Here is a 12,108-nt window from a genome sequence, read left to right on the forward strand (position 1 = left end):
AAAACAACCTTGCTTCTATACGTGTCCCAGTTCAGGACATTTATACAACTGTTCAATAATATGAGAAGACACCCATTGGTACTTGATGTAAGGCAACCTCATGAGCAGTTTCCAAGGGGCTCACAGGATCTACTCCAGAAATGGCACACATACGTTTTCTAAGTGATGTTTACAGGGTCAAGATTTTGTCTTGCCGCATTTCCTTTTGTCCATCCACCCAGCATACTTTGGCTTCCCCATCTGTTTTCAATGCATTGTTCTGGCTTCGCTTCAACCTTGAGACTGGTTCCATTGGTACTGATAGATTCATGCTATTATGCTCCCTGCCAGCTGTCCACCAGATTTACACTGGAGTTAAAAATTGCCTTCCGTAATATCTGGATTATGGTGGATGAGGTCCAGTCACTGGGAACTGATGGGAGGCACTGAAAATGTAAAATGATTAATGTCTCCACAAAGAAGAGAGAGAGAGAAAACGAAAGGGGGAAAAAAAGCAAAGTTAGAGCAAGTGCATGCCACTGGACTCTCCTTAATGTCGGGGCTGCACTGTGGGAATAGGAAGAACCTCTCTCTCTCTAGGTCATGGCTCAGAAAATCTAAAATAAGAGAATAAGATGCTTTAATAAGATGGATTCTTCCATCAACACAAAAAAAATAAACATTTTATTTATCACATTGCGTTTCAGATTTGTGATCCAATGCCAATCAATTACTCTTACTGGAAATGATTATCAAAAACATTTGGAAACTTATTTTTGGAAACCACTAAAATGTCAGCTTAGAAAACAAGTGAGTCTGTCAGGTCACAACTGTGTCAGAGGAACTGGAATACTTTACTGGGCTTAGATGTAATGCCAGATAGTGAAATTGGATCAGAACTTGGAGACAACGGGAAAATACGGACATGGGTGAATCCTGCATCGGACTTATTGATAGTTTAATGGATTGACCTTGTTTATCCATTACAAATACTTATAACTGAAATGTATTGATTTGTCCAGATGCCAGAATATTTAAAAATGTGTCTTTTTTCTTTCTTTCTCTAACCTCTAACCCCAACCCAAATCTCCCCTCCCTTGTTTCTTTAGGCAGTCTACAAAGCGTGGCTGTGCTCGGAATATTTCAAAGCCACACAGCTGCTGTGTCCTCGCAGGATTCCTTGTAAGCAATACTGCCTGGAAGTCCAGGCCCGGTGTCCATTTATTCTACCAGACAATGAAGACCTAATCTATGGCGGGTTGCCAAGCTTCATCTGCACAGGTACAGATCCATCATTGGTAAAAACAATATGACTCTAGCTCTATGTTTACAAAATACTCAAAGGCATTCTCCAGCGCTTCTTCCACCATCTCTAATCCCTTGCTGCATTTAGACAGTGAATAACCGATTCAGTCACTGCTGAGCTTGATCCCGTAACTCACCCAACACTCAAAGACACTAAATAGCTATAAGCTGTGGATGCTGGAAATGTGAAACACAATCAGACAACATTGGAAGCATATCAGTCGCCAACTCTTGGGGAAAAGAAAGACTTGCATGGACATAATGACTTTTACAGCCACCCCAAAGCCAATGAGAATACAGCAGCCAATAACTTACAGCACACTCCTGCGAACAGCATAGGATAACAATCTGAGAACTGTTTTTTGCAATGTTGTTTTAGGGATAAGTATTGGCCAGGACAATATAAAGGAATTAAGTGTCAGCACATGTGTAACAGTGATGATACATATGATGCAATATAGCTGTAGGGGCCCTAATTATGTAGAGACATCCATAAGTAGGCAGAAGCTTTATCTGTGTGTAGGAAAATCTGTATCTGTACAACGCTCTCAATGGAGAGTTTTGAGGATAGCATGTTGGACTCAAGAAACAGTATTTAAGGCCAAAGCTAGTTAGACCCCATTCACACAGTGAAAAAGATACTGAGCTAACAGCACTTATGCAAATACTTATGCATTGGATCCTTTATGTTGAGAAAATTTCAGTATTTCCTCTCAGAATTCAATAGCATTAGCATCGCTGCATCCTTGTCATCACCTTGCCATTGACCAGAAATTGAGCTGGACCAGCCATGTACACAGCGACCAGATCAGAGGCTTGGAATTCTGTGGTAAGTGTTCGCCTTCTGACTCTCAACCCCTGCCCATCATCCACACAGCACTGGTCAGGAGTTTTATGAAATATTCTCTACTTACCTGCAGCAACGCTCAAGAGACTCAGCTCAGGACAAATCAGCTAACTTGATTTAATAGCCACCTTAGCCATTCATTCCCTGCAACACTGATGCAGTGACAGCCGTCTGCACTATTCACAGGATTCACTGTAATTTAACTCACCAGGGTTCCTTTGACAGCACCTTCCAAACCATAACTTCTACAATTTACAATGACAAATTAGTGATGGATGGGAATTCAACAAACTGCAAGTTCCCTTCCAAACCACACTCGATCTTGACTTGAAACCAACTTCGTTTAATGTGACTTGATCAAACACATCACACTCCCTCATTAATCTAATTACTGGAGTTACCTAAAAGACCAAAAGACGTAAGAGCAGAAGTGGGCCATTCAGCCCATTGAGTCTGCTCTAACATTCAATTAGATCATGCCTTTACCCCATTATCCTTTATTCCCCGACAGATCAAAAAATCTGTCCCAGCCTTAACAACCCAGCCTCAACATCCTTTTGTGGAAAAGAATTCCACAGTTTCTCTACTTAAAACCTAAAGAGCTACGAATGCAGTAAATCAGAAACAAAGACTGAAGTTGCTGAGAAAGTTCAGCAGGTTTAGCAGCATCTGTGAAGAGAAATCAGAGTTAACATTTCAGATCCAGTGACACAAGGGTCACTGGACCTGAAACATTAACTCTGATTCCCCTTCACAGGTACTGCCAAAGCTTTTCCAGCAACATCTGGTTTTGTCCACAGATTCACTATCTTCTGAGAGTGGAAATTCCTTCTTATTTATCTTAAATTTGTGACCCCCTTTATGGTCTCTGGTCCTAGACTCTCGCACAAAGGAAATAATCTCTTTCTGCATCTACGCGGTAAGTCCTTAAGAATCATCTATGTTTCAAAAAGGTTGTCTCTTATTCTTCTATATTCCAACAAGAACAGGCCCAACCTACCTAACCTTACTTCATAAGACTCAGGATGAGTGTGGTGAATTTTCTCTCGACTGTGGGCAATGCCAGTAATTTTCTCAGGTTCAAGCACCCAAAACTGTTCATGTATTCCAACCATAGTCTGATTACTGCCTTGTGTAGTTTTAGCAAAATCTCCTGATATTTATGCTTCAATCTCTTTGAAGTGAAGGCCAACATTTCATTTGTCATCCCTATTACCTCTTGAATTTGGATGCTAGCTTTTTCTGATTCATGCACAAGGATTCTCAAATCTTTCTGTTCTGTAGTTTTCTGCAGTCTTTCTCCATTTGAATAATATTCAGCTCCTCCATTCTTTCTGTCAAAGTGCACTGCCTCATATTTCCCCACATTACATCGCATTAGGCAAGTGTTTGCTCATTTGTTGAACCTGTCAATATCGCTGCACAGATTCCTCCAAGAGTGCTCCCAACCAAGTCATGGTCTTAGAACAAAGAACAAAGAAAATTTACAGCCCAAGAGGGTGTGGAGTTGTGGGACATGGAGGAAGTGGAGATAACCAACAACCAGGTGTCAGCAGCAGGCAGCAAAGGGCTATGGGAGTGTGAGGGGGTGGGAAAATGGAGCTGGGAGTTGACAGGCAGCAGAGGGGGGAGTTGGGAGTTGACAAATGGGGGGAAGGGAGGAGGGGGTTTTGGGGTACAGGTACAGCAGCAAAACCCAATGCCTGGGTGCAACCTCTGTCAGGGCCACTTCCCCAGTAAAGCAGCAGGTGGAGATGCCATTGTAGTGAAGGTGGAGCAAGTATGGCAAAGGGTGCACAGCCATGGAGACCCATTGGCAGATACCATTAGTGAGAAGGAAATACCACTTCACCAACCCCAGCCCCATTCCCATTTCTGTCTCCCCAACTCCTTGTCCCTTAATCCCTGATCTCCAGCTCTCTCTTTTCCATCCTTCTCTCATCCCCATCTCTCTCTCAAATCTATTCCCTCCATCCCTAGCCCCTCATTCCCAGCCGAATCTAATAACATCAGCAGCACCTGTAGACATTTACTGCAGCCTTTTGTGGCCAGCTGAAATAATTGGCTGCATATGCACAGAAAAGCAATTCTAAAGTTTTGGGTAATCATAATAATGACCATTTTAGTGCCTTGAATGAGATCCCAATATCTCTCTTACTTTGGTTTTGGACATAACCCTTTAAGGGTTCTAGACTGAGCAGATCTTCCTTCATTATTTCTCCTTTGCAAGGCCAAGAGTGCTAATGTAAGAATTCTGTCATTATTGATTAGATTCCCTACAGTGTGGAAACAGGCCCTTTGGCCCAACAGGTCCACACTGACCCTCCAAAAAGCAACCCGCCCAGATCCATTCCTCTACACCAAACACTACAGGCAATTTAGCATGGCCAACTCACCTAAACTGCACATCTTTGGACTATGGGAAGAAATCAGAGCACCCGGAGGAAACCCACGCAGACACGAGCAGAATCTGCAAACTCCACACAGACAGTTGCCCGAGGCGGAAATTGAACCCTGGTCCTTGGTGCTGTGAGGCAGCAGTGCTAACCACTGAGCCACTGTGCCGCCCCAAATCTATGCTGAAAGAGCTGATGTGAACTCAAAACTATTCTGTGAGGAGATACCCTTGTGCCATTTTCTGAAATGAGTCTGAGGAATGCAAAAATGCCTCATTTCATTTGTTTGTTTCCTCTGTGTGCCCATTTATAATGGGGCCATGTCTGTTATCTTTTGCATCTATTTCCTGTTATTTCATCTGCCTGCTACCTTTTCTTCCCCTTGCCCAATGGACAGGGTACATTGGTTGGCAAACTGTTAAGCCTCTGGGCCCATGCCATAAACTATGTAACCTATTCCCAGGAGCCCTGGAGGTTTTTGCTGACTTAGTTCAGTTCAGTCCATGTGGTGGCAGGCCCATTCTCTGTGGAATGGAGAAAAGCAGCCAATACTGTCATTCCTATTGCATACCCAATGATTCCTACAGGAAAGTGCATTCACTGAAGACATGGTTGGTTCAACGACGATGCTTCCCATGACCAAGTAACTTGTTTGCACTCATTGTGACATCTCCTTAAAGAAGGGTTAAGGTAGCAGAGGAAGTTCCTCTCATGCACCATCAGAAGGGAAAATGTTGGAATATATTCTTTGATACCAGGTAGCAAGTCCAAGAGATAATTCTGGGATGCAATCAGCAAGCACTAGATGAGGGCAAGAATGGTCTCAGTAGCTACTTTCTTCATCTTTTTGTCTGTTGTCCCGAGCTAAATATGAATGAAGATGATATGCTTTGAAGAGAATCGAAAAGGTGCCATATAAATGCCCTAACTGTTTCCTAACTGGCCACTGTTTGCACTTAAGAAGAATGTGAGTATCTGTAGTTTGTAGCTTAACTGATTGCATTGTCACTGGTTATGTGAGGGAGACACATATCTTTAAAGTTTATCATCTGACACCAACATAGAATACATTACATGGCTCTTAGAGAGAACGAATGATGTGTTTGCCAGAATGATTCCCACCTTTTGTAGTTGGTAGGTACAATAGGATCTGGGCTATCTCATCACCTCCAAAATGTTTAGAATTTAGTAAGTTTCCTTCGGAATTTTGCTGAGGTTTTCTTTTTATTACAATGTCCCCTAGAAGCTGACTGCTGTAATTTCACTCGAGATGTTTTCTAATCAACCTATCCAGAGATGTTATTACACACTTGAACACAAGCCTCCTGCCCCAACAGGTAGGGGGAGCTACCACTGCGCCACAAGAGGCCCCGAATTATGTTGAATTTGATTATTTTAGATTAGTCGAATGCATAGCCGTTATGCTATAAATTCTTTTGCTCTCAATTCTGTGTCTTATGGTCCTGCTTCACAACCACCCGATGAAGAAGCAGCGCTTTGAAAGCTAGTGCTTCCAAGTAAACCTGTTGGGCTATAACCTGATGTTGTGTGACTTTTAACTTTGTCCACCCCAGTCCAATACCAGCTCCTCCAAATCATGCGTAGCCCAGTTCAGCCTGACCCATTCCCCACTGCATTCACCCCCCCCCCCCCCACCCAAACAAATTCCCATCCATTGAATATTCCAGCTCCGCCATCATTCACACAAATGTCCATAATATCTTATGGCATATCCCTGACTGCAGAAATTTAAATGCAATCTGATCGCTGCAGGTCAGCAGATGAAACTTCCACAGGTTTTAGCTACAGCCATGGCGCATATAAGGGCATATTTAGTTCAGGGACAGAAGTTGAGAATATGCTGCGAATATTTATTCCTTCTATTTGTACCTTTTTTTTTGAACTGGATTTGTACTGGATTGATGAAATGCTGTAGAGTAGCTGCTTGTAAAAAGTTTATTTGGTGATGTTTAACATTGAATAAAGTAGTACCACTGGTGCAAAGTTTCAATACCGTAGGCTACTTTTAGCTTTTACAATTGTTAGAATCTTGTCAGCTGTTTTCAATCATTAAAAGCCACAGTTTGTGCTGGTGAGGTATGCCATGCACAGTTTGAGTACCATGTGCAGAGTCCAACATTCCTCAACCTTATAATGCTGTGGAGAGACATTGAAAACATGACTATCATTAGCAGGGCTGTGAAAATAAGCCAATACTATATCTTTTACTGAAACATGAAAGCAATAGCTTTAGTGATACACTCTTTCTCTATGTAATTCCTTCCTCTGCTTTGCCATCTCTCAGTTGCTTTGCAACCTATCTACATAAGGGATTGGCATCTGCTTCATGAGACCTATTTCTCCTGCTTTCTCCCACTGTCTTCCAAGAGAAAGCATGAGAACCCTCGTTCAATACAGATTACTATTAGAAACCGGACAGAGAGAGATCAGGCCTGATGATGTATTAATTGCTATAGCCGCAAACAGCAAAGTAATGCATGAAGGTTAAATTTGTGAGTCAGTGCTCTGATTTGGAATCTTGAGTGTTTCATGTGTAGAATGCTGAATCAGGGTTATAATGTTTCAGGTTTCAGTCATAAATCAGCAGAATTAGGGAAAGAGGAATTCACACCAAAATGGTTCAATCACTTTTGAATAGCATCATAATGCAATGGGAATGCTCGTAACATATGAATAAATTACACTGCTTCCCATCTTTTGAAAAGTTGTATTTTGCTAAACTAACCTATTTTACGTAGAACTGGAAAACAATCCAATCTTTGAGAATAGGCACACTTGACAAAACGACAATGGAATTGTTTTCTTCTTCAGTTCATACCTATGAATTGAGCCAACCAACTAGTTTATGAAGTCTTTCTGACCTCACAACTTGTGGTTTAAATTCATTACTTGCAAGAAGATTTTGTTTCTTTCTTTCAGACAATCACTTTACTTGCTTTCCTTCAATCCATTTTTATGATTTTGTGGGTTATGATCTCAGCGAGTTTATGAACAGCCTACGTTTTTTGGTTAGTTTTCTTTTTCTAACTAGCTTTCATGTTGTACAAGTCATCCTTCATCTCTTGGTTCAATTCCAGTTGCAATCTTTTGATTTCCATTTCATGAAGTCCATCTTCACTTTTTGAAATAGTTGACTTACCCATGACTGGTGTAAAGCAGTTTTGGCAGCTCACCTCTACAATTTTGACAGTACATCTGCTAATCAATCATTCTCAATCACTATTCTGACCAGACTAATACACAAAACGTCTGGCTTTGAATTGCATGCTAACAATTCCCGTGTGTTCTATATTACATTCTGCCAGAAACTTGGTTCTTCAAAACAAGATACTGCCACTCTGTAATCTTCCAGTACCCTCATCCAATTAGATAAGCTCTTCTCATGTCAAATCTCAGTGTCTCTGTGTCAGAATCCTGGAACCGCTTCTCTAATCGCATTGTGATCTATCTACAGCACATGGACAGTTCAAGAAGGTAGCTCAACACCATCTTCTCCAGGGCAGTTGGGGTAGGCAATGATACCCACAAACATGAATAAAAAACCTTTTTCTTCATTACTTTCTGTGAATGAAGGATACTGCTGTAGCTGCCTGCATTATTTTATCTATACTAGGCTTCTTTTATGGGATATATGGAATGCTGCTTGTTCCAATCTTACAGACAAACCCCCTCAAAAAGCTCTTTTTCGTTACCTTAGTGACTATTGGTTTCTCTTCCTTCTTCCAACATGAGTTTAAAAATGTTATCCATCAGTCTTTTTTTTAGTCCATCTCTGACTCTTCCCTTCCCTTAACTTCTCTGTCTCAATACTGGGGATAGGCTAACAACCAATATTGACTACAAACTCATGGACTCCCATTGCAATCTTAACTATACCACTTTACAATAATTTCCAGTAACTCCACTCCATTCTCCCTGTTTCTCTTTTCTGTTTCATCCTTTTAGACAATCCAAATTTCTATACCAGTGTTTCTGATTTGTCTTCCTTTGACCTCAACCAAGATTTCCCTCCCACAGGCTGAATTCCATCATGTACAGCACCTGCGAGGAGAAAACAGAGTTAATGTTTCAAGCTCAGAGACCCTTCTTCAGAACAGTAGGGTCTTTTCTGAAGAAGAGTCTCTGGATTCATAACATTAACTCTGCATTCTTTCCACAGATGATACCAGACTTGCTGAGTTGCTTCACCATTTCTGTTTCCTCGCTTGTTTCAGACCTCCAGCATCCCCAGCTCTTTGTTCTTGTACTTTCATGTACTTCCTCACTCATCATTTTCCAATCCTCTCTCAAATATGATAGGGCTCCCCCAACCTCACCAGTCCCCACTGCCCTAGGTTCCATGGATCATACTCCAGCATGTGCATCATTTCCAGTATGATGCATAGAACATAGAAAAGTACAGCACAGAACAGGCCTTTTGGTCCACGATGTTGTGCCGAGAATTAATCCCAATGTCAAAAAAAACCTACGCACCCCTCAATCCACTGCTGTCCATGTGCATGTCCAGCATTTGCTTAAATGTCCCTAATGACACTACTTCCACCACCACCGCTGGCAACGCATTCCATGCATTCACAACTCTCTGCATAAAGAACCTTCCTCTGATGCCCCCTTGAAACCTTTCTCCTAATATCTTAAGGCTATGACCCTACGTGCCCATCAATTCTGTCCTGGGGAAAAGTGTCTGGCTATTGACTCTATCCATGCCTCTCATTACCTTGTATACCTCAATCAGGTCACCTCCCTTCCTCCTCTCCAGAGAGAAAAGTCCAAGCTGAGTCAACCTCTCTTCTTAAGGTAAGCCCTCCAATCTAGTCAGCGTCCTGGTAAACCTTCTTTGTACCATCTCCAAAGCCTCTGTATCTTTCCTATAGTAGGGCGACCAGAACTGGACACAATATTCCAAGTGTGGTCTCACCAAGAACTTGTAGAACTGTAGTAAAACCTCACGGCTCTTAAACTCAATCCCCTTGTTAATGAAAGCCAAAATACCATATGCTTTCTTAACAACTTATCCACTTGGGTGGCAACTTTGAGGGATCTATGCACTTGAACACCAAGATCCCTCTGTTCTTCCACAGTGCCAAGAATCCTGTCTTTAATCCTGCATTCAGCATTTGAGTTTGACCTTCCAAAATGCATCACTTCGCATTTATCCAGGTTTAACTCCATCTGCCATTTCTCAGCTCAGCTCTGCATTCTGTCTATGTCACGCTGCAGCCTGCAATAGCCCTCGATACTATCAACGGCACCTCCAACCTTTGTGTCATCTGCAAATTTACTAACCCACCCCTCAACCTCCTCATCCAGGTCATTTATAAAAGCTACAAAGAGCAGAGGCCCAAAAACAGAGCCCTGCAGGACCCCACTCAACACTGACCTCAAGGCAGAATACTTGCCATCTACAACCACTCTTTGCCTTCTTTCAGCCAACCAATTCTGAATCCAGATAGCTAAATCTCCCTATATCCCATACTTCCTGACTTTATGAATGACCCTACTATGGAGAACCTTTTGAATGCCTTGCTGAAGTCCACATACACCACATCCACTGCTCAATCTTCGTTAAACTATCTTGTCACCTCCTCAAAGATTTCAAAAAGATTTATGAGGCATGACCTGCCCCTCACAAAGCCATGCTGACTGCCTTTAATCACACTATGCTTTTCCAATTAGTCATAAATCCTATCCCTCAGAATTCTTTGAAAAATTTGCTGACCACAGACATAAGACTGACTGGTCTGTAATTGCCAGGGATTTCCCTATTCCCTTTCTTGAAAAGAGGAACAACATTCAACTCCTTCCAATCCTCTGGTACGACCCCCATGGAGATTGAGGAAGCAAAGATCTTTGCCAGCGGCTTAGCAATCTCCTTTCTCGATTCCTGGAGCAGCCTAGGATAAATCTGGTCTGGCCCTGGGGACTTATCAATCTTAATGTTTGCCAAAATTTCTAGTACATCAACTTCATCAATCTTAATGTGTTCAAGCCTGTTTCCCAGCTCTTCAAAGTTCTCATTCACAATAAGGTCCTTTCCTTAGTGAAAATCAAAGCAAAAAACTCATTTAGGGCTTTCCCTATCTGCTCAGATTCCACGTACATGCTCCCTATGCTATCTCTGGTCCGCTGTCCCTTCTCCCTAGATCATTCTCTTATTCCTCACATGTAAGTAAAATGCCTTTTGGTTCTCCCTAATCCTTCTTGCCAAGCCTTTTTCATGCCCACTACAGGCTCTCTTCAGTCCATTTCTGAGCTCCTTTCCAGCAAGCCTGTAATTCTTTAAAGCTGTGCTAGATCCTTGCTTCCTCCACCTTCTTTCTTTTGATGAGAAGCTCCTCTGTTCTCATCATCCCAGGTTCCTTAATCTTACCCCTGCTTACCTGTCTCAGAGGGGCAAATTTGTGCATCACTCACAACAACTGCTTCTTAAACAGTCTCCACATGTCTGCTGTGCCCTTTCTGTGGAACAATTGCTCCCAGTATGTACTTCCCAACTCCTGTCTGATAGCATCATAATTTCCTTTTCCGAATTAAATATCTTCCCTTGGTAACTGCTCCTTTCCCTCTCCAAGGCTATGGTAAATGTGAGGCAGTTGTGGTCACTGTCACCAAAGTGTTCACCCACCGCGAGACCTGACACTTGTCCTAGTTCATTGCTGAGCACCAAATCCAAAATGGCCTCTCCCCTCATCGGTCTATCTACATACTGAGTAAGGAGACCTTCCTGAATACACCTGACAAAATGGGCTCCATCCAAACCATCTGCACTGAGGAGGTTCCAGTCGATATTGGGAAAGTTGAAATCTCCCATAACAATAACCTGCTACATCTGCATTTTTCCAAATTCTGCCAGCCTATGAGTTCTTCAATCTCTCTACTGCTTTTAGGGGGTCTGTAGGAAACCCGCAATGAGGTGGCTGCTCCCTTGCTGTTCCTAACTTCCATCCATACTGACTCAGTAGACAAACCCTCCTCAACAACCTTTGTTTCTGTTGCTGCGATGCACTCTCTGATTAGCAATGCTACACCCCCTCCTTTTTCCATCCTCCGTGTTCTTTTTAAATGTTCTAAACCTTGGAACATCTAGCAACCATTCCTGCTCCTTGTGAAACCCACGTTTCCGTCATGGCCACAACATCATAGCCCCAAGTACCATACCACTACCAAATACTCTTTTGCCTCCTCTTCCCTTTCAGGACTCTAAAGGGCATGTTCATCCTATGACACCATTTTCCATTCCTCAAAGAGTCCTCAAGTTTCTGAGAGTGCCTATTCATGTGAGCGTAGGAGATGCAGCAATTGCCCTTTTAAGTCTTCCCTTCTCAATGTCCAGAAATATTACATTTTACATTGAATGATGAATATTCTCCTTTTAAATTAAAGTCATCCATACATGCATATACTCAACATCAAGTATGTAAGTGACCAAAGTACCACAGACGCTAAAAATTTGAAACAAAAACAGAAAGTTCTGGAAACATTCAGCAGGTCAGGAAACATCAAAGAAGAGAGAAACAGGTTCAATACTTAAGGGCCATGATCTGCAGTTACTATGACAAA

General features: G+C 42.2%; 1 protein-coding gene across 1 annotated transcript in view; it reads left to right on the plus strand.

The window, feature by feature from the left end:
- LOC132820298 (NALCN channel auxiliary factor 1-like) overlaps nucleotides 1-12,108 on the plus strand; it is a 449,510-nt gene that overhangs the window by 407,566 nt on the left and 29,836 nt on the right. The window contains exon 2 of the mRNA XM_060832321.1: nucleotides 1,089-1,260. Within this exon, the coding sequence (XP_060688304.1) occupies nucleotides 1,089-1,260 (172 nt within the window). The remainder of the gene's footprint in view (nucleotides 1-1,088; nucleotides 1,261-12,108) is intronic.

Source organism: Hemiscyllium ocellatum, chromosome 11, assembly GCF_020745735.1.
Source record: "Hemiscyllium ocellatum isolate sHemOce1 chromosome 11, sHemOce1.pat.X.cur, whole genome shotgun sequence".
In the NCBI taxonomy this organism is placed as follows: Eukaryota; Metazoa; Chordata; class Chondrichthyes; order Orectolobiformes; family Hemiscylliidae; genus Hemiscyllium; species Hemiscyllium ocellatum.